The sequence below is a fragment of the Podarcis tiliguerta genome (assembly GCF_965153285.1).
Source record: "Podarcis tiliguerta genome assembly, chromosome: 13".
Lineage (NCBI taxonomy): Eukaryota > Metazoa > Chordata > Lepidosauria > Squamata > Lacertidae > Podarcis > Podarcis tiliguerta.
In genome coordinates this window covers 52,110,775-52,133,809 of record NC_139546.1, presented here as the reverse complement: position 1 = coordinate 52,133,809, position 23,035 = coordinate 52,110,775, and the positions used below count along the sequence as shown (strand labels likewise).

Here is a 23,035-nt window from a genome sequence, read left to right as displayed (position 1 = left end):
ATGAAAAATGACAAAACACCAGACACGTCGTGGTTGGTTTTCTGTTGTTTACAGGTTTACACACGGACCCCCCACCACCACCACGGCCGGGGTGGAGTGGGGGGTCCCACAGAGCCGCCACGCTCCTCCTCTTTTTCTTTTTTACAAAAACCAGCCACGGATTAGGAGGAAACAAGGCCACGACTGCGGCTGCCACGAATTCCTCGAAAGCACCACCGGGGAGGAGGAGGTTGAAGGGGGTGTTTGGGGGGGGTGGAAGTGAGGGAAACAGAGGACACGAAAGGTTGCCACACTGCAGATTTGGGCCTGCCTCGGATCGGGGCCTCCCCTGCTTGCGAATAAAGGGGAGTAATCATCTCTTGGGCATGAGAGAGAGAGAGGGGAAGAATTAGGAGTCTCTCTGCCTCTCCCCCTGCAAATTTCCTTCCGCTGCAAAAAGGCAAGCTGGTCCCTGGTCCCCGGATGAAGGACGCCGCTGCCCTGTCTGGAAACCATTATGGGATGGCCTTGGCTCTCTTCCTCCCTCCCCCCCCCCAATTTTGCTTCTTGAGAGGAGGAGGAAAAGCTTGGACCCCTTCAACCCTTAGGATAAGGCCCCCAACGCTTTCTTTAAACCGAACCCAAGTTCCCTATACTCTATAGGAGAGACAAACGCGGCCAAGACAGGGCCCCCCCTCAAAAAAAAAAAAGTGTGTTACCGCTAGAGAAATCAGCCTCTTCCTCCTCCTCCGTGCCGGAAATCTGGCTCCATCGGGACATCATTATTTTAAAACGAGAGCAGGGAAAAATAAAAAGGACGACAAAAAGTGGGGGAGGTGTTTGAGGGGTTCAAGGCCACAGGGCCCCCTTCAAGGCGGCAGGAGAGGAGGGGGAAGAGGCTGGATTATTGGGGGGGGGGACGTCAAGGGCTTTCCCTCCTGCTTTTCTCCCACCCCACACCGTACCCCCCCCCCCAAGCAGAGCAAGGGGGGCTCAGTTCCACACTTTCAAGAAGCTGTCCCAGGAGCCGGTGGCGATGGCCATCCCGTCGTCCGTCACGCCCAGGCAGCTGACGCGGTTGTCGTGGCCGGCGAGGACCCCTGAGGAAGAAAAGGGAGGGAGGAGGAATTGGTCGGGGCACCCAGAGGTCATCCAGCCCAGCCCCCCCTGCAGGAACCGGCAGCTGAAGAATCCGTGGTGAGGGGCCACCTACATTTAAAAACGCTCCAATGGAGGAGAGTGTCTGCTCCCTGCAAGGGGGCGGAATCGCAGAGTTGGAAAGGACCTCTGAGGGTCATCTATCCCAACCCCCAGAGCAATGCAGGGGTCGTGGCTGAAGCCTCAAGAGGGAGGTGCGCTCACATGCTCCCTAGCACATGAGCCTCGGGGTGAGAAGCTCACGGGGACAGACATCGCGGCTCAAATTCCGCGTGCGGGAAACATTTTTCGTTGGTGCTGCGATGGAAGGTTGCTTGGCAGAATAATAATAATAATTTATTATTTATACCCTGCCCATCTGGCTGGGTCTCCCCAGCCACTCTGGGCGGCTTCCAACAAAATATTACAATACAGTAATGCATCAAACATTAAAAACTTCCCTAAACAGGGCTGCCTTCAGATGTCTTTTAAAAGTTTGGTAGTTATTGTTCTCTTTTACATCTGGTGGGAGGGGGTTGCACAGGGCGGGCGCCACCACCGAGAAGGCCCTCTGCCTGCTTCCCTGTAACTTGGCTTCTCGCGGGGAGGGAACCGCCAAAAGGCCCTCGGAGCTGGACCTCAGTGTCCGGGCAGAACGATGGGGGTGGAGACGCTCCTTCAGTTCTACTGGGCCTTTGAGGCTGTTTAGGGCTTTCAAGGTCAGCACCAACACTTTGAATTGTGCTCAGAAACGTCCTGGGAGCCAATGTAGGTCTTTCAGGACCGGTGTTATGTGGTCTCGGCGGCCGCTCCCAGTCCCCAGTCTAGCTGCCACATTCTGGATTAATTGTAGTTTCCGGGTCACCTTCAATGGTAGCCCCACATGGAGCGCATTGCAGTAGTCCAAGCGGGAGATAACCAGAGCATGCACCACTTTGGCAAGGCAGTCCGCAGGCAGGTAGGGTCTCATCCTGTGCACCAGATGGAGCTGGTAGACAGCTGCCCTGGACACAGAACTGACCTGCGCCTCCATGGACAGCTGTGAGTCCAGAATGACTCCCAGGCTGCGCACCTGGTCCTTCAGGGGCACAGTTACCCCATTCAGGACCAGGGAGTCCTCCACACCCGCCTGCCCCCTGTCCCCCCAAAACAGTACTTCTGTCTTGTCAGGATTCAACCTCAATCACCTCCCCTGCTTTCCAGGGTACAGCAGCCGTTCTGGCCAGTTACCCATCGATAGCCCTCGCACCCTCCATAAATTTGCCCAATCCTCTCTTAAAGCCATCCGAATTAGTGGCCATCACTGTGGCAGGGAGTTCCACAGTTCAACTGCGCACCGCCTGAAGAAGTCCCTTCCGTTGTACGTCCCAAATTTTTACAACACAGGCACTTCAAAAGAGCCAGTAGGGGGCAGTAGTAGTAATAATAAGAAGAATGATTTTATTATTTATACCCTAGGTTGCCTCAGCCACTCTGGGTAAAGCTGGAAAGAGACCCACTTTAAAAGACTGCCAGGATCAGGCCAGTCCAACATCCTGTTCTCAGATTCCCCTTACAGAAAATCCGCGAGCAGGATCCGAGCGCAAGATCAGCTCTGCAGTAACCAGGATTCGGGATCACTGACCAGCTCTGAATGTTCCAGCTTGTCGAAATCTGTCTTAAATTGGGGCGCCCAGAACCAGACACAGTATTCCAAGTTGACTTGCCTAGAATAGCATGAGCCTTTTTTGCTGCTGCTGCTGTGTCACACCTGCGACTTTAAGGGAGGGAACGGAGTTTTCCCCACCCGGGATCACAAGCATCTTATTCTCGAAAGGGACTTTGCGGCGCTACTACTCACCCGCCCGGTCGCCCTTCATGGAGTCCCAGATGTTGCAGTTGAAGTCGTCGTAGCCGGCCAGGAGGAGGCGGCCGCTCCGGGAAAAGGCCACGGAGGTGATGCCGCAGATGATGTTGTCGTGAGAGTACATCATGAGCTCCTGGTCGGCCCGCAGGTCAAAGAGGCGGCAGGTGGCGTCGTCCGAGCCGGTGGTGAAGGCGTTCCCGTTGGGGAAGAACTGCAAGGGGGGGGGAGAGAGAGGAACGGGGCATCAGGAGGGGGCAGGGATGGGAGAGGACCCCGGAGCCTCGCTTACCGGGGCCCCCACTGCCCGCTTCCCATGGCCCCCGGAGCCTCGCTTCCCCTGGCCCCCAGAACCTCGCTTCCCCTGGCCCCCGGAGCCTCGCTTCCCCTGGCCCCCAGAACCTCGCCTCCCATGGCCCCCATAGCCCGCTTCTCATGACCCCCACTGCCCACGGCCCCTATAGCTCGCCTCCCATGGCCCCCGCAGCCCCGCATCCCATGGCCCCCATAGCCCACTTCCTGCGGCCCCTATATCTCGCCTCCCATGGCCCCCGGAGCCTAGCTTCCCCTGGACCCCAGAAACTCGCCTCCCATGGCCCCCATATCCCGCTTCCCATGGCCCCCGGAGCCTCGCTTCCCATGGCCCCCAGAGCCTCGCTTCTCATGGCCCCCGGAGCCCCGCGTCCCATGGCCCCCATAGCCCACTTCCTGCGGCCCCCATAGCTCGCTTCCTACGGCCCCCGGAGCCTCGCTTCCCACGGCCTCAGGTCCCTTGGGCGCCTCCTGCCACTGGACTGCACCAGCATTTGGTCATTGGAGGAACATTTTTAGAAGCCAGTGCCCAACATTTATTTCCTCATCCCTCCCTGTTCCCTTTTCCTCGTGTGTCTTATTATTATTATTATTATTATTATTAGCCTGCAGGGGGCAGGAACCGCCTTCTTTTCTGGGAGCCTTTTTGGCTGGGGGGGGGGGGCACAAACAACCACCTTAACAGCCTTTCCCCATGTTTCTAAAGAACCTGACTGTGTAGCATAGCGGCACCTACACCTGTGGAACTCCCTGCCTATTGAGATCAGGCAGGCGCCTTCATTATGCGTGCGTAACATAGTAATTAAAAATAAAATTAAATGCCCCCTTGTCCGCAGACACTCATTTAAAAGGCCGCAGGTTGTTTAAACAGGCTGGTTTAAGGGGAATGTTTTCGCCTGGCAACTATAGATATGTAAGGAAGTTGCCAGAGCAGCACACGAATGGGGAGCCACCACCGAAAAGGCCCCGTTCTCATTCTGCCACCCTCCGTGGCCGCCCCGGCACTCACGCAGACGGCGTTGATGTCGGACTCGTGCCCCGTGAAGGTCTGCCGGCACATGCTGTCCCGGATGTCCCACAGCTTGATGGAGGCATCGCAGGCGCCCGAGACAAAGGTCCGCATGTCGGGGGCCAGAGACAGCGACATGACGTCCCCGCTGTGGCCCGTGAAGGCGGTGGTCTGCTGGCCTGTCTCAATGTCCCACAGGGCGCTTTTTGGGGGGAAGAGGAGGAGAAGCAGAAATCAGAGCGCTGCGGGGATTCGCAAGGGACCCATAAAGGTCATCCATCCCAACCCGCCTGGGGCGCCAGTCAGGTGGGGCACCCTGCTGCCCGGGCACTCTACTCACCACGTTGTGTCTCCGGAGCTGGTGATGATCTGGTTGTCATTGAGAAACCGGCAGCAGGAGAGGTAGCCTTGGGAAGGAAAGAACACAGCAGTTGCGGAGAGGGGAGCCTTGAGGGCCGCATCTCTCTCTGGGCAACATTTGGAGGGCCGCACCCCAGGGCTGGGCAGAGCCAGAGGCGAATACGGGCCGAGAAACACCTTCTCTAACCCCCCCTGCCCAACGCAATATTATTATTATTATTATTATTATTATTATTATTATTATTACTACCATATTTTCCAGAGTATAAGACGGCTGGGCTAATAATAATAATAATAATAATAATAATATTTTATTATTTATACCCTGCCCATCTGGCTGAATCTCCCCAGCCACTCTGGGCGGCTCCCAATCAAGTGTTAAAAACAATACAGCATTAAATATTAAAAACTTCCCTCAACAGGGCTGCCTTCAGATGTCTTTTAAAGAGAAGATAGCTGCTTATGTCCTTCACATCTGGTGGGAGGGCGTTCCACAGGGCGGGTGCCACCACCGAGAAGGCCCTCTGCCACATTAGCCTTTTTTGCTGCTGCATCACACTGCGGACTCACGTTAAGCTTCTGGTCTACTAAGACTTCTAGATCCTTTTCACTTGGAGCGTAGGAAGGTGCCTTATACCGACTGAGACCAGGGGCCATAATTATTATTATTTATTATTATTATTATTATTATTAATGCAAATAACATCCCTGCGAGGTAGGCTAGGCTGGGGCAGTGACTGGGCCCCTCAAGGTCGCACACACCAGTGAGCTTTGCTCATAGCCTAGCGTTGGGGCATTTGAACCCTCGGAGGCCAGAGGCCGAGGGAACTCTCCGCAACAAGGAAGCGAGTTCGAAACGCGGCGAGGGGCGACTTAGCTGGGCTCCTGAGCCCCACAGGGGTGCCACAGAAAGAATGCAGCTGGTCAAGGGAGCCATGGACTCAAAATAATAATAAATTTTCATTTCTAAACCGCCCTTCCCGGTTCAGTAAACCGGGCTCAGGGCGGCTCATGACAAATTTAAAACACTTAATTGATGCAACAACAAAAATCAGCATAAAATACAGTATAAAAACGTGAATAACAATAAATTCAGAATTTAGGGGGGAAATCCATCCAATAAACATTAGATGATCACCAGGGCTAGCTGGCTAAATTAGTCCTATTGGAAAACCTTTGCGTTAAGGGCACTTTCAATCCCAATTCTGCCTTTTGCGGTGTTAGCTACCCCTCCCGGTTTGGGGTTGAAAGGTGGGGAGGGGTACAGGGAAAACAAAATTAAGTACAGTGGTACCTTGGTTCTCAAACGCTGAAAACCCGGAAGTAAGTGTTCCGGTTTTCAAACGTTTTTTGGAAGCCAAACGTCCGTTGCGGCTGTCGGCTATTGTTTCCGGGGCGCCTGCACCAATCAGAAGCCGCGCCTTGGTTTTCGAACGTTTCAGAAGTCGAACAGACTTCCAGAATGGGATAAGTTTGGCACTTTTGTTTTTGCTATTGATATGCGTTTTTGAGGCTTTTCCGGTTAATTTGTTTTTTGTGACTGTGAGGAGCCCAGTTCAGCTACTGATTGATTGTGTGACTGCGGAAATGGATAAAAGCCCCTCATCCAAATGATGGCTATCATCAGTGCAAGGAAGAAAAATAACAATTTTAGTTTTTAGCATCTACAACACTGCCTTATTTATTTTATAGTATAGTACCTTGATTATCGTTTCATTTTATGGCTCAACGGTCTCGTTAGATGGCAAAATTCATGATAAATTGCTGCGGTGGTGGCCCCCGCCCTGTGGAATGCCCTCCCACCAGATGTCAAAGAGGAAAAACGACTACCAGACTTTTAGAAGACATCTGAAGGCAGCCCTGTTTAGGGAAGCTTTTAATGTCTGACGCTGTATTGTTTTTAATATTTGGTTGAAACCAGCCCAGAGTGGCTGGGGAAACCCAGCCAGATGGATGGGGTAAAAATAATAAATTTATTATTATCATCATCACTTTAGGGGTTATTTTTAAAAGTCTGGAACAGATTAATCCGTTTTGCATTTCTATGGGAAAGCGCGCTTTGGTTTTGGAACGCTTTGGTTTTGGAACGGACTTCCGGAATGGATCAAGTTTCAGAGGCAAGGTACCAGTGTAACCAGTTTGGTTTCGCGAAGAAAGCGAGAGGGGGGCAAGAGGTTTGGGGGAGCCCCTCACCTGTGTGCCCAGGGAGTTCCCGGCTGACCCGGACGTTCCCTTCCCGGGTCTTGAGGCTGTAGATGGAGCAGATGTTGTCCAGGCCGCCACAGGCCACGTAGTTCCCAGATGGGGCGTAGGCACAAGTCATCACCCACGACGACCGCAGAGGGATGGCGTGGACCTGCAGGAAGCAGGAAAACGGGGTGCGTGAGATACAAAAAACCAGGGACCCCAACAGATCAGCATCACCTCTTCCTCCCTACAGTGGTACCTCCGGTTAAGGGGCGCGGGTGGCGCTGTGGGTTAAACCACAGAGCCTAGGACTTGCCGATCAGAAGGTCGGCGGTTCGAATCCCTGCAATGACGGGGTGAGCTCCCGTTGCTCGGTCCCAGCTCCTGCCAACCTAGCAGTTCGAAAGCACGTCAAAGTGCAAGTAGATAAATAGGTACCACTCCGGCGGGAAGGTAAACGGCGTTTCCATGCGCTGCTCTGGTTCGCCAGAAGCGGCTTAGTCCTGCTGGCCACATGACCCGGAAGCTGTACGCCGGCTCCCAATAAAGCGAGATGAGCACCGCAACCCCAGAGTCGGCCACGACTGGACCTAATGGTCAGGGGTCCCTTTACCTTTACCTCGGGTTAAGAACTTAATTCATTCTGGATGTCTGTTCTTAATCCGAAACTGTTCTTAACCTGAAGCACCACTTTAGCTAATGGAGCCTCCTGCTGCCGCCGCGCAATTTCTCTTCTCATCCTGAAGCAAAGTTCTTAACCCGAGGTACTATTTCTGGGTTAGCGGAGTCTGTAACCTGAAGCTTCTGTAACCCGAGATACCACTGTACCATATTTTTCCATGTATGAGAAGCCCCCTATTTTTGGGGACTCCAATTAAAGACCTACACTGGCTCCCAGGAAGCTTCTGATCACAATTCAGAGAATAATTGGGTGCCCTCTTCCCACCTTGGACCAAATCTATGCTTCCAGGTGCCATAAGAAAGCGGCAGAGATAGCGCAGGATAGTGCGCACCCCAGAAATGATCTCTTTCAGCTTCTGAAACAGTTTCTACCCAAATGAGATTCTTTATTTATTTCTTCTTTATTCTTTATAAATTATTGTATTTTTATATTCTGTTGAAAGCCACCCGGAGTGGCTGGGGAAACCCAGCCAGATGGGCGGGGTATAAATAATAAATTATTATCACAGAATCATAGAGTTGGAAGAGACCACCAGGGCCATCGAGTCCAACCCCCTGCCAAGCAGGAAACACCATCAGAGCACTCCTGACATATGGTTGTCAAGCCTCTGCTTAAAGACCTCCAAAGAAGGAGACTCCACCACACTCCTTGGCAGCAAATTCCACTGTCAAACAGCTCTTACTGTCAGGAAGTTCTTCCTAATGTTTAGGTGGAATCTTCTTTCTTGTAGTTTGGCTCCATTGCTCCGTGTCCGCTTCTCTGGAGCAGCAGAAAACAACCTTTCTCCCTCCTCTATGTGACATCCTTTTATAGATTTGAACATGGCTATCATATCACCCCTTAACCTCCTCTTCTCCAGGCTAAACATGCCCAGCTCCCTTAGCCGTTCCTCATAAGGCATCGTTTCCAGGCCTTTGACCATTTTGGTTGCCCTCCTCTGGACACGTTCCAGTTTGTCAGTGTCCTTCTTGAACTGTGGTGCCCAGAAGTGGACACAGTACTCCAGGTGAGGTCTGACCAGAGCAGAATACAGTGGCACTATTACTTCCCTTCATCTAGATGCTATACTCCTATTGATGCAGCCCAGAATTGCATTGGCTTTTTTAGCTGCCGCGTCACACTGTTGGCTCATGTCAAGTTTGTGGTCAACCAAGACTCCTAGATCCTTTTCACATGTACTGCTCTCAAGCCAGGTGTCACCCATCTTGTATTTGTGCCTCTCATTTTTTTCCCCCAAGTGCAATACTTTACATTTCTCCCTGTTAAAATTCATCTTGTTTGTTTTTAAAGAAACCCCTCCAGCTGCACTATCTGTGTATAAGACGAGCCCAGATTTCGACCATTATTCTACAGTGAAAGAAACCATAGTCTTATATGTGGAAAAGTACGGTGATCGTTATTATCAGCAATTATCATTGTGAAATAATATATTCTCTTGGCTGGGGGGGGGGGGTCAATGTTGTTTATTTACTTCACAAAATTTATGAAGCTTTTTTTAAAAAACTGTGCTTCAAAGCAGTACGAAAAAGGATATAGCAAATAAAGTGATTGCTAAGGAAAAACAGCAGCGGCAACTTTAAAAGTCTGCAAAAAAATTAAACCAGCCACATAGCGGCTGCTAAAAGTCGTGTTGGTTTTTCTAAATGCCTGGGGACAGGCCTGCCTAAACTCAAAATGCTTTTTCGTGACAATGGAATTTGCGGACATCCCAGGAAGTCAATTGTTGGAATTCAGGGAAGATAAAAGGACGTCCGCCTTAAGACTGTTAAACTGTGGAACTCCCTGCCACAGGAGGGACCACTAACCTGGATTCGACCAATTCAGAGGGCTGCAGCCATGATGACCAGTTTCTGGGTGCCACACGATCCCGCTTGACAGTTTCCCATAATGGTTGTCCACTGGGAGAACAGGATGCTGGACTGGATTGGACCCACCCTCCGCCCCACTTTGGTTTGATCCGGCAGACTCTTCTCATGGTCTTATTTACGAAACGTTTTGGTTGCTTTTTTAAAATTTTACAAAGGCAACTTGAACGACTTATGCTATACGGTGGTACCTCTTGTTGCGGATGCGACCCGTTCCAGGGTGCCATTCGCACCCCGAAAAGTCCCTAACCAGAGCGGCACTTCTGCGCACTTCTGGCTTTGCCGCGTTCCTAACCCAAAAACATGCAACATGAAGCGTTCGCAAGAAGAGGTACGACTGTATTAGCAAATAAACCGATGCGTTTTTAAAAAATCGGAAGAGAAAGAGAAATTTATGTTCCAAAAAGGCAAGACTCGGACGCAAGCACCCCACTCACACACAAAAAGGGGCCCCGGATAAGTAGAGTCCTGGTGGAAAAAAAGCACCTAGAGATATGCAAAACGAAGGTGCAAGGAGAGCCCTCCCTGGGGAGAGCTTGCTGCAAGCAGGGAGCCACCACCAAAAAGGCCCTGCTCTCATACGGCCACCCTCCAGGCACTGTTAAGGGCCCCGGGTGACGCTTGAAGGGTCCCCCGGGGCCAAATAACAGGGCCCACTGACAGCCACACAGGCCTTACCTTGTTTGTGGTGTAGCTGTCCCAAATGATCAGTTTGCCGTCTTGGGAGGCACTAACCAGCAGCCTGTAGAGGTGGAGAGAGGAAGAACGGAGGAGGCGTGAGATTGGGTGGAACTCAGAGTGAGAGAGAGGGTTTCTGAGTCGCTCGGGGACAAGAGGAGACCCAAAGCCCTTTCCTCTTCTGCACACCCAACACAGGGAGACGGGACCAAGCCCATTGGCGTCCATTGAGCTTAGTATTGTCCACACGGGCTGGCAGCTGCAGCTGCCCAGGAGAGCGGGGTCTCACCCAGCCTTGCCAATAGATGCTACAGGAGATCAAACCTGGCTCCTTTTGCATTGCAGGGGGTGGGATTCAGGGCGGATTTGATTTAAATCAAACTGATTTAAATCCCGATAAAAATTGCTAGTAAGACTTGATTTAAATCATATTTTTTTTACAGAAAGACTCATTCCGGCTGGTATAATCTTAATATTTACAACCAGATGGAGGTTTCATTTCTGGAACAGAGAATTTTCAGAGTGGTTTTTACAGTTACATCAAAAATCGCTGATTTGGTTATACCATTAGAAATACATTAGATAATGATGGAATGATCGTGAGGTTTAATAAGTTAACTGTTTATAGTTGGGCAACGTTTCTGCTGTACTTCATTGGAAGGGGAAAAAATAATCATTTCCTTAGTAACCATTTAAACGATCTGTTTAACTAAAACAACAACACTATGGCATATGTATCCATGTCCGTTAACTGATGTTGTTAAACGATTAAAAAACCCCCACTTAAGACTGATTTTAGCACATGTGAAAAACTTAAAACAAATCCTTATTTCCTGATGAACAGCCTTTGGACTATAATGCAAATGAAATAGAAAACTACATTTAGAAAGACTTTTCCGCCAAAGACATTTTATTTTTAAAATCCAATTTAAATAAAAATAAATAAATCTGATTTAAATTTTAAAAATCCAATTTAAATAAAAATAAATAAATCTGATTTAAATTTTAAAAATCCAATTTAAATAAAAATAAATAAATCTGATTTAAATTTTAAAAATCCAATTTAAATAAAAATAAATAAATCCGATTTAAATTTTAAAAATCCAATTTAAATAAAAATAAATAAATCTGATTTAAATTTTAAAAATCAAATTTAAATAAAAATAAATAAATCTGATTTAAATTTTAAAAATCCAATTTAAATTTTAAAAATTCAATTTAAATTTTTTTAAAAATTGTTTTTTGTCCACCCTGGTTGGACTAGATGGCCTTTTGGGGTCCCGTCCAATCCCACAATTCCAAGGGGCAGCCGCCACCGCCGCCCTTTGCTCTCACCTGGAGTCTGTCCCCCAGTGCATGGCGTAGATCTTCGCCAGGTGACCCCGTAATGTGCGCCTCGTCCGCATCTGGATCCGGCCCACCGGATCGAGGCCGGCTGTGATCTGGGGGTGGGGAGAAAAAGAGAAGGGGGGTGTCAAAAGACGAAAGGCCCCCCCCCCGAGAGGAGGAACACCTCTGCGCAACGCACACAACCTCCAGAGACCCTCGCCTGCTTCTTCCAACAACATCTCAAAGTGGGGTAGGAATTAATAATAATGATAAATTTTTATTTGTTTATTTAATAAATTTATATTATTTATTTATACCCCGCCCTTCCCGGTTCAGGGCGGCTAACAACAAATTTAAAACACTTAATTGATGCAGCAAAAAACAGCATAAAATACAGTATTAAAACGGGAATAACAATAAATTCAGAATTCAAAAATCAATTTAGGGGGGCGGAATCCATCCAATAAACATTAGATGATCCCCAGGGCTAGCTGGCTAAATTGGTCCTATTTGGGCCAGCGAGGAGACCAGGGGAGAATTAGCTGGAGGATCGCATAAAAATCTTCATAAAAAGGGAAGGAAATAAAAGATCAGGAGGAATTCAAATTAAAGGCCAGGCGGAATAGCTCTGTCTTACAGGCCCAGCGGAAGGAGGTTAAATCCTGCAGGGCCCTGGTCTCCTGGGGCAGAGCATTCCACCAGGTCGGAGCCACCACTGAGAAGGCCCTGGCCCTGGTGGAGGATAGTCTGACTTCCTTAGGGACCTCTAAACTATGATTATTCATGGACCTGAAGGTCCTCTGCGCGGCCGACCAGGAGAGGCCATCCCATAGATACGAGGGTCCCCTAAGCCACAAAGGGCTTTAAAGGTCAAGACCAGCACCTTGAACCCGACCCTGTACTCCACCGGGAGCCAGTGCAGCTTGAAAAGCACTGGGTGAATATGCTCCCATGGCAGAGGCCCCCGTGAGGAGCCTCGCTGCAGCATTCTGCACCCGCTGGAGTTTGTGGGTCAGCTTCAAGGGCAGCCCCGCGTGGAGCGAATTACAGTAGTCAAACCTGGAGGGGAAAATATATTCAAGGGATTTCTTTCGAGTCACCTGGGTCAGCGTGGAGTCCCCACATGCTTTCCTGGCGTCCTGCGGGAAGGGAAAAGGAGAAGAGGGCAGGGGTGAGTGCAAATAATAATAATAATAATAATAATAATTTATTATTTATACCCCGCCCATCTGGCTGAGTTTCCCCAGCCACTCTGGGCGGCTAAATATTAAATATCAAAAACTTCCCTGAACAGGGCTGCCTTCAGATATCTTTTAAAGATAGGATAGCTGCTTATTTCCTTCACATCTGCTGGGAGTGCGTTCCACAGGGCGGGTGCCACCACCGAAAAGGCCCTCTGCCTGGTTCCCTGTAACCTCACTTCTCGCAATGAAGGAACCGCCAGAAGGCCCTCGGAGCTGGATCTCAGTGTCTCAACCCCGCAAAGTCTCCACCCCGGAAAAAAAGAGAAATGTTCAGCCCGGCACCTCAATGAGGGCTAGAAACCTGGCTGGCGCTGCCAACTGCAGCCACTCACCCTGATCTGGTTGCGCAGCTGTTCCGCCTCCTGCCTCAACTGCTCCAGTTCGCTCATGGTGGAGTTGGGCGCGGGGGGCGTGGCCAGCAGCCCCTTTCAGCTGGCCGCAATCCTGTTTAATGGGGGGGGGGGACAGAAGAAGAGGTGGTTGCATTAATTTGTTGGTTGCCAAGCAAGTGCAGGGGGGTTGAGATAGATGAGCTCTGGGGTTCCCCTCCCGACTCTAATTCTTAAGTCCTGGGTCGCCTTCTCCGCCCAGGAGGCCGAAGCAAAGGGTCAAACCAGGTGTCTCGGCTCACCGGGGCAAAATTAAGAACAACCCCCGTCCCCGTCCCTGGGGGTAATTGCGACTCCCCCCCCCCCAAGGTGACCATTGGGGTTACCAAAGCCCGACGGAGAACGCTTTCTGCTTGCAAAACTGCTTCGTACGGTCTTCCCTGCGCGAGCAATAGCTGCGCCCATTTTACAGATGGAGGCAGGGGAAAGTAGAGGGTCGAAATCGTCAACGCTTTGAAAATGAAAGAGTTTTGGGAATTGGTCTATAATGAATTAAAAAAGATGTTTAAATATACTTTTCCAAAAAAGCCTGAAGAATTATGGCTAGGTTTGATGGGAGAGGATATTAAGAAGACAGACCAAAGATTATATTTTTATGAGACGACAGCAGCTAAGAGTTTTGATAGCCCCAAAGTGGAAAACACAGAAGATACCGACTGTAAAGGAGTAGCAGGCAAAGTTGGTCGAGTACGCAGAAATGGCAAAACCGACACACAGAATTCGCAGTCAGGAGGAGACGAAGTACCAAAAAGAACGGAGTAAATTTATGGTTTATCTAAGTGAGAACTGTAGAAATTTGAAGATGTTAGCAGGACTGAAATAAATCTTATGTCATGGCGTAATATTTACTTTTTCAGCAGGGGGCCGGTCCACTGTCCCTCAGACCTTGTGGGGGGCCGGACTATATTTTTTTTTGGGGGGGGGAATGAACAAATTCCTGTGCCCCACAAATAACCCAGATATGCATTTTGAATAAAAGGACACATTCTACTCATGTAAAAACACGCTGATTCCTGGACCATCCGCAGGCCGGATTTAGAAGGCGATTGGGCCGGATCCGGCCTCCGGGCCTTGGTTTGCCTACCCGTGCCCTATACAGCTTCAGGGGGTCGGCAAAGGTCTTCGAAAATATTGCCGCGATGCACCCAAGCGATCCTGCGCTTAGTGAGAGAGGGCCTCGCTGCAGGTAAGCCTGTCACGAGCAGGTCCGTTCTGTACAATTTTTAGGAGCCCGGAAGGACCTAGCCTTTGGAACTGCTTGCCACTGCAGGGCTAGTAGCCAAGAGGTCTGGGGCTCTGCCTCTGTGGCTGGAGGCAGTAAAATGTTCCTGGGTTCCAGTTGGGGTTGGGCTAGATGACCATGAGGACCCTAATAATAATAATAATAATAATAATTTATTATTTATACCCCGCCCATCTGGCTGGGTTTCCCCAGCCATTGCAGGACTATGCAGAATTAGACAAACTGACAGGAAGGATTCGAAACCTGCGGGACCAGAGATTCTTAAGAGGACTGGAGTCAATATCTGAATTACCTGAAAAGCAATTGTAAAAAAAAACAGATTGCGCTAGCAGGACTGCAAGAAGTTCTGGAAGGAGGATTACGCGAAATATCGCAAGGAAGATCGCGAAGAGAATATTAGTTAAGGATAATTAAAAGTAACAAGAGAAATGGAGAAATGCGGATTGAATGATGAAAGAATGGAAAGTCTTCAGAGGTAGTTGAATATTGTGTAAGATAAAAATGTACGTTAAATGACTGCTGGAAATGATATGTTCAAAAAATTAATAAAAATGTATATTAAGAAGAAGAAGCCATTGCAAGGGGGCCTGCTAACGTCCCCCCACTCTTGCCCCCCACCCAATATTTGCTTTGGAGGATAGAGAGCCCCCCCCAAAAAATGCAGGGGGGGCCACAAAACAGAGGTGGCTTTGCTCCTCCCGGAAAGCAGAAAACGCCCGCCCCCAAATAAACCAAAAATGGTGCGCAGGGAGGGGGTCTCTCTCCCCCCCCCCTCGGTAAAGCCAAATAAAAGAGAGAGGGTCCCGTGTCGTCACCATGGCAACCGGACCCCCACCGCCACCGGCACAAAACACAAGAGCAGCATCTTTAAACTCCAGCTGGCGGTTGCCGTGGCGATGGGATGTGGGGGGGGGGGAGCCCAGAGACCGTGATGGATTTGCAGCAGCTGAGCTCCCAAATTCCCAATAAATAAATGGGGGGGCTGGGGAAACGGGTGCGCTGGCTCAGAGGTGCCCCCACGGCGTGGCACAGAGAGATGTGGGGCGATGATGGTTTTCCTCACCAGGGCAGAGATCCGCGGCTTATGCGCCTTAATCTCCAATCTCATTTGCTTCGTTAGAGAAAGTGCATTAGGCAAAATAAACAAACAGGCCGAGCTGAGCCAAATCTCCTGGCAAGTGTAAACGAGATTACAGAGGGATTATAGAGGAGGATGAGTTCAACGCAGCCTGGGAAAACTACAGTTTCCCCCTGCACCGAGTGGTACAGTTATTGGGCAGCGAGGCGGGCAAGCAAGGCGTTTCGTGGGTTAAAGGCAGGACTCCTGGGTTCCTCGGATCAGGAGAAAGGGACTTGGGGACACGCCGGGCACTGAGCCAAGCCACGGTGCCCTCCTGGGCGCGATCAAAAGCCCTCTCCCGGCGCTTTGCAGCACAAAGCCAGGCGCCCGGTCGGGGTCTGGCGAAGACGCCTGATTTTCGGACCCCCTATTGAGGTTGGATCAGGAGAAGGCAAATGCGCAGAGCTCTGATCTCTCCGGCAAAAGCTTGTAAGCGCTCAGCAAGAACATCGCTTCCAACCCGTTTGATTTTTCGGTTAAAAAAAACTGGGCGCCGCTCCAGACTACAACTCCCACCAGCCCTGACTCCATGAGCCCCTCTAGCCCAACGTCTCACAGCGGCTGACCAGATACTCGCAATGGGAAATCCGCCTCACCCCCAGTATGATCCGAGTGCGAGAGCATCACCTCTCGCTGGGGAGTCGCAGATAGACTGCGCCTGGGCATGGAGGTTTTGCTTGTTGTAACAGACTCTCCAAAGGCCCACCGAGTCTGCCCGCATCCTGTTATCGGAGCGGCTAGGCAAACGCCCCAAAGGGAGGCCCGTAAACAGGACTCGAACTCAAGACCACCGTTTTCAGAAGCCTTACTGCCTCCAAATGCGAAGGCAGAGGACAGCCGTTCTGGCTAGCAGCCGTCAACAGCCCTCTCCTCAAATGTGAATTTGTCCAATCCTGCAGCAGGGAGTTCCACAGATTCGCCGGGTGATGACGACAACAACTTCTTGGCTTGCAAACCAAAACAACGCCTTATCCATGAGTTAAAGGTAAAGGGACCCCTGACCGTTAGGTCCAGTCGTGGCCAACTCAGGTTGCGGAGCTCATCTTGCTTTACTGGCCGAGGGAGCCGGCGTACAGCTTCCGGGTCACATGGCCAGCAGGACTAAGCCGCTTCTGGCGAACCAGAGCAGCGCACGGAAACGCCGTTTACCTTCCTGCCGGAGTGGTACCTCTTTATCTACTTGAACTGGTGTGCTTTCGAACTGCTAGGTGGGCAGGAGCAGGGACCGAGCAACGGGAGCTCACCCCGTCGCGGGGATTCGAACCGCCAACCTTCTGATCGGCAAGTCCTAGGCTCTGTGGTTTAACCCACAGCGCCACTCGCATCCCTTTTATCTGTGAGTTAGGGGTCCCCAGGCTGGGTTACAGAGTTAAAGCACAACATTGGAAACAGTTCGCTGGAAGTTGTGCAATGAGGCTCTCTGGGGAGGGAGTATCACAGCTCAGGGGCCACCACTGAGAAGGCCCTGTCCTCTCTCCCCAATTTCTGAAGGGGGGAAAAGGAACTACAAAGAGGACTCCCTCCGCTGATCTCAGCACCTAAGAGGCTCTGTAGGGAAGGAGGTGGCCTCCGATAGGGCTTTGTTTGAACCCCCTGGATCAGGCCCAGAAAGAAACAGGCAGATGTTTTAGAACAGGGGGCGTTAGATGAGATCTTAAAAGGGAATCCGGCTGCCGCATTTTGGATATTTCCGAGTCGTCTTCAAGGGTGGCCCCAGGCGGAGCGCTTTGCAGCAGTCCAGCCTGGAAGTTACCAGCGCATGCGGTACACCGGCCAGCCAAAAATGCATCGCCGAAGGGCATTGAATCCACATTCAGCGACCCCGAAAAGGTGTGTCTGCTTCACTCCGCACACACAATCAGGCCGATCCGGGATATACAGACACGGGGTTGGACTAGATGACCCTCGCGGGTCCCTTTACAGCTCTACGGTTTTCAGCTTCGCTCACAAGCGCGCAACGGAAGAGGGCAAGCCGGCCAAGTAAGTGGTCTCCACTAAGTGCCCTTTGTTATTTGAGATGGGCACTTAATTTGCACAAATTCCAGACGCCAGAAAAAGCAACAAGGACAGAGGAACGCGGGGAGCATCCTGCTGAAATATCTCAAGATCCGCAGAGGGGCGAAAATCTGCAAATCTGCCCTTTAAAGGCTTTCCTCTGGGCTTGAGGACTAGGAACCTGCTAAGTCTTGCAGCGGAAAACAAAAGGGGGTCTCTTCTCTTTCAGGACCAGTTTACGTGGACCCTGAAGCCCCAAATCGCATCTCTTGGGGACATCAATAATTGGTTATATATAGTTCTTCTGGCGCCCTTGGGTGTCCCACTCTGATACACCCACGTGAAGGGCGTCCGAGGGGAAAGGCACCTGGAAAAAGCACCCCGCTGTTTCCTCGCCCCAAAAGGCACGTCAAAATCATCAGCCGAGCAAGCTAAACCTTTCCTGGGTGCATCATGTAAAGGCAGGACTCCTGGGTTCCCCCCTCAACTCGGAGAGCGAGGGGTATTGGGAGAGGTGAGGGGGCTGGGAACCAGGACGCCCGAGTTCCACGTAAAATTGTCTAATAATATCTGGGGAAGAAGAGAAGCAGCGTAAAACTGTAGTGTTGGGGGCCACCCAGCGGTCATCCATCCCAACCCGCTGCTGCGATCACAGCGGAGGATTCCCTGGCAGGCCTCTGTTTCACAACCTCCAATGAAGGACAGTCCACCACCTTCCAAAGTTCAAAATTAAGAGGGAGGGGGTCCTTAATTTTCTACAAAAGCCTCAAGTGGGTTTTTTTTTGGGGGGGAGGGTTTTTTGGGGGTCCAGGCATCCCACCGTCTCCCGACACTTATTCCCACCCCTCTCTCTGCAATGCCATCCCCGCCACCACCAAAACAGCAGCGGTACATCGGACTCTACTTTCCCTTCTTCAGATCTGTAAAATGGGAACAGCGAGAAACCACACGGCGGCTGTATGCTTGCTTGGTTTTTCAAGGAATAGCAACACCACCTTGGGGTTTTTTTTTGTTTTGCTAGCGGGAGGTATTAAAATGTAAACAAAGCAAAATATAAATACTGGGGGGGGGGGGAATAAAATGGGTGTTGGCTGTACCAGATCAGACCTCAGCAAGCACCCAAAGGGCCCCCCACCCTTAATTTTTATTTATTGTGTTGCTATGCCCCCTTTCCCTCAAGGCGGCACGTAGCCCCCTCCTCATTTAACCCCCACAACAACCCTGGAAGGCTGAGACCCCAAGGTCAGACACGGAGCTAAGAAGCCGAGTGGGAAGATTCGAACTCTGGTCTCTCTGTTCCTAGTCCAAACACTCTAACCACTATGCCCCACTGTTTCTGTGGGGAAGAGGTGAGGCCGTCTGCCAACTCCAGGACAGCCCCACTGTCAAGGGAAGAGGGCGGGCTTGCTGGGCCTCGTTAGCGGTAATTAAAGGTCCCCAGACAAGTTCATTAAGCGGAGAGGGCCTTGGGGAAGCCGACGCCAGCTGTACCTTCCGGGAGACGAGAGGAGCTCTCAGGCGAGGGACCCAGGAGTCCGAGGAACCCAGGAGTCCTGCCTCCGCTTGGCAGCAAGCCTGCCCCATACCCAACAGGCACCCAGTTCCTCTTCCGAAGAACCCAGGCGTCCGGGGCCCCACAAAATATCCGGCTCAGGTCCTTTGAACGCACACACAAACACACCTGCTATATCCACAGAACCCAGGTGTCCGGGCCCCCATCTCCCCATGGATTCTCTCTCTCTCTAGGCCCCACATCTGTTCGGAGAACCCAGGCGTCCTGCCCCCCCCCCAATTTCCCCTCCGCTTTTCTCTCTGGGTAGGCCCCGCATCCTTTGTGGAGAACCCAGGAGTCCGGCGGGGGACACATCTCTGCTGGCTACCCTATAGATTTTTTTTTGGGGGGGGAGAAGAATAGAGAGAACAGAGCCCCCCCCCAAAAAAGTGTGGTCTACACAGCAAGGTTGTGGGGTGGATCCTGTCTCTTGCATTAATCTCGGACTTCCTCCATTTCGAAGACCCTGTTGCAAAATTGGGGGGGGGGGGAGAGGCCTAAAAATGGGGCGATGGGGGGGCCTGTTTGGCTAGGAAGGCTCCTTGGGCGATGGGGAAGTCTTTTAAAGGGCAGATTTTGGGCAGGGGGGGGAGGAAAGTTGGGGGGGGGAGGAAAAAAACCACAAGTGGGGGGTGAGAGGGGGGGCTACTGCTGCTGCAGAGGGGAGGGGAGGTTGCTATGGGGCGTGGGAAAAAAGGGCAGGAGGTTGCCAGGATGAGATTCCTGGAGGGGGCGGTTGCTAAGGAAGGGGGGGGGAGAAAAAAAAGGATCTTGGGGGGGGGGAGAGACATAGGGGGGGCAAAGAGCTTGCAATAAACCAAGAGGGGGGGGAGTGGGGCTGCTCTTTGGGGCTGGGGGGGACTGCTCTTTGCAAAGGAGTGGGCGTTGCTATGGGGCAGCTGGGGAGGGGGGTTGCATGTGCAATGGAGGGGGCCCGTTGCTATGGGGCAAGGAGCCTTCAAGGTGGGGGGGGGAGAGAGATTAAAAACCAACAGGCAGGAATCGTTAGGGGGGGAGAGGGAGGGGGGGAGGCTATGGGGCGGGAGAAAAAGGAAACCCCCCCATCTTCACCCGCCCCCCTTTCCACCCTGGCCCCACATACCTGCTGCTGCTGCAGCCCCGCCGCCGCCTTGCTGGGGGGGGCAAGGGGGGAGGAGGAGGGGTGGGGGTAGGGACTCGTTTCCGCTGCTGCTGCTGCTGCTGCTGCTCCTCCCGCGGCGGAAGGATCGCGCTGTGGCGGCTCCTGTTTTCGCCTCTTCCGAGGCAGGCGCAGCGGCGGCTTCAGCTTCAGCGGAGGAGGCGGCGGCCGGGACTCGTTCCCCGAGCGCGCGGAGCGATCCCGCCCCACCCAGCCCCGGTGATGCGGCCGCCGCGCCCAGAGCCGGACGCGAGCGAGGGAGATACCAAGTGGCGCCCACTCGCGGAGGGGGGGGGCGCGAGGAGGGGAAAATGAAGAGAGGGGGCAGGGGTGACCCAACCGAAGTGGGGTTCAGAAATATAAGACACAAATACTAACGGGAGTGAATATGGACCTTTCCTTTCTATGAAAGTTTCTTTTTAAAAAAAGAGTGGGACGTACCAACTGGGGTCGCCTGGGAGAGGCCAGTGTAGGGAGAGGGGGTTATCCGGAAAAGACCAAGTGACCTTTTTCTGGGGGGAGAGGCAAAAACTCCACCCTGTTTTTTTTGCTTTGTTTTTTAAGTAAAGGGGGATTTCTTGTTTAAGGACATTTTTTTTTTCCTGTTGGGGAAGGTATGTTCCCTCCCAGCCCGGGGGGGCGGGAAATGAATGGGGATTGGGTTATACCAAGTTTTTGGAAGGTGCTTCCCCCCCCTCCATGCCCTTCACAAAAATTATTATTAATTGCAGAGAGGAAATGCTAATTTCAGTCTTAGCCATCAACTTCGGCCAAAGGGGTGGGGAGGAGGGAGTTTGGTGGCAGGGGGTGAGTCATTTCTTTAGGGAAGCAGCACCACCCAAAATGGGAGGCGGAGATGGTACAGTCCAAACCACACACACTCAGTAACCTTTGCACAATTGTGTTGCACAAGCGCCCCAGCTCTCCCCCCCTCCCGCTCCTTCCTCCCGCTCTAAATAACTCTGGTCACTGCCAGCGCCTTCCCCTTGCACAAAAAAGCAGACAAGCAGACATTTTTTCCCTTTAACCTCCCTGCTCCCAAAAAAAGAACCCAGGAGTCCGGGAATCTGCGGGCTCTGATCCTTTAAGAGCATCAATCAACAGGTGCAGCTTGAATTCTGGCTCTATCTGTTGAATTTCTGCCTGCCAGGGCAGTGTTGAGAGGCTCAAGAGCCCTGCTTTAGCCACTAGACATATTATTATTATTATTATTATTATTATTATTATTATTATTATCCTCTTCGACTCAGAGGAGCCAGGAATCCTGACAAGCTGATAAGAGGCAGAAACTTGAATTTTTCCTCTGCCTGAGGAAGGAAAAACATCATCGAGGGGGTGAAAAAAGAGGAAATTTGTGTGGGTGGGGGAGAGATTGGAAATCCCCTTCCATCTCTTAAAGCCCTGGTTTGGAAAGGCTGAAAAGCACTGTGGGAGGTGAAGAGGAACCAGACCTTTTGATTGGCTGGTTTGGAGCCCCAAAGCACCTACAAGGCAGGCAGAAAATCAACAGGAAGGGGCTTCCAGTCCAGGATAAAACGGACACCTGTTGATTGCTTGCCTGTTCTCCAGCTCTTAAAAGAGTCTCTTGTGCCCTCAAATGTCAAAATCCACAGCCGCCTTGGAAAGGATGCACCTGCCGGATTTCTGCCCGTTGTTCAGCTCCTGAAAACTCCAGGACCCCTGTCAGGAAAACAAAATAATAGTATTTTTTTTAAAAAGGAGAAAAACAACAACAATTGAAGCCCTGGGGGAGGGAAAACTAAAGAGCAAAGTGGGACTTGCAGAAGAAGACCCCTGAATTTTCAGACAAATTTGGGGGTTAAAAAGTACCCTGCTTTTTATTATGGGAGAGAGTGTGTTTCAAAACTTAGGGTGCAATGAAAGAAGGGTTTTGATTCCCAATAAAAGCATTCAAATCATAGAGTTGGAAGGGGCCATCAAGTCATCCTCCCCCCCCATAATACAAGAATCTCAACACATGCCCCCCCCCCCCAATTTGAAACCACACCGGACACTGCTTAGATTTGCAAATGTGCTAGCAGTTTTATGGCTGCCCCACTGGGAGCTGTTCGACAGGGGAGCGCAGTGGCATAGCGTCGTTTGCTGGTGCCCGGGGCGGTGAACAGCAGCCATGCAGTGGGAGCCTGGCCAGCCAACACAGCCCTCGGCAGGCACACACCCCACCACGCTGCCCGGGTGGCAATTGGCCCAGGGGCCCAACATAGCTGTCAACCGTCCCTTATTTGACAGGAAAGTCCCTTATCCCAGCGCCGTGTCCCGCCGCTGTCCCTTATTGATGATGTCCCTTAAATTTCCCAGGATTCAAAGGAAGCAGCTCCTCTCCCTCCCTCCCTGCCGGCCAGAGAGGAGGGAGGCTCCAGCTGGGTTGCTTGGCTGCGTTGCTCACCCAATAAGGAGTCTGAGAACAATTGGGGGGTGGAGCTTGCATGCCTTGTGCCAATCAAATTGGCCGCCTTGCCTGGGGACTCGCCTTTGCTCAGCGCTTCCCAGCAGAGAGGTGACTGTGGTTTTCCTTGCTGCATCCCCTTTGCCGGGTTGCTGCGCTGTGGGAACCACCGCTTGAGGCTTCGTTTGGCTGCTGGCTGGGCTTTCTGCCTTTGGCTCAGAAGTTGAACATACCTGTGCTCTGAAAACCCCTTATTTTGGCTGCTGATCCCTTATTTTCAAGGCTGCTGGTTCCTTATTTTCAAATCTGTAAGTTGACAGCTGTGGGGCCCAGGGCCCAGCGGCAAGGTCAGGCCAGGCTCTGGGGCCCAGAGATCCCCAGCAGCAGGCAGGGCAGGGACCCCTGTGTGCTTACACCCCCTCAAAATCATGCACCCAGGTCTGCAGCCCCACTAGCCCTCCCCACGCTATTCCCGCCCCCTGCTCCCAACTCCCAATTCAAGAAAATATCCGAAAGTGATGTTGTATGGGTGATTTCAACTAGCAGCCCACAGACTATGCATTTCG

The 23,035-nt window shown here is 51.6% G+C and overlaps 1 protein-coding gene across 2 annotated transcripts; it reads right to left on the bottom strand.

Moving 5' to 3' along the window:
- Positions 1-33: 33 nt before the first annotated feature.
- On the bottom strand, positions 34-20,251 carry GNB2 (G protein subunit beta 2). Of its 2 annotated transcripts, none has more exons than XM_083410630.1 (10): positions 20,027-20,251; positions 12,958-13,069; positions 12,482-12,520; positions 11,388-11,494; positions 10,053-10,116; positions 6,834-6,996; positions 4,621-4,687; positions 4,281-4,482; positions 2,957-3,173; positions 34-1,079 (listed from the first exon to the last, which is right to left on the bottom strand). In XM_083410630.1, exons 2-10 carry the CDS (start codon positions 13,012-13,014, stop codon positions 973-975), a joined length of 1,023 nt encoding a protein of 340 aa, XP_083266756.1. In that variant the 5' UTR covers positions 13,015-13,069; positions 20,027-20,251; the 3' UTR covers positions 34-972. The 2 variants fall into 2 exon arrangements, with proteins under 2 accessions (XP_083266756.1, XP_083266757.1); XM_083410631.1 differs by having other exon boundaries at positions 12,958-13,057; positions 20,012-20,191.
- Positions 20,252-23,035: the final 2,784 nt, after the last annotated feature.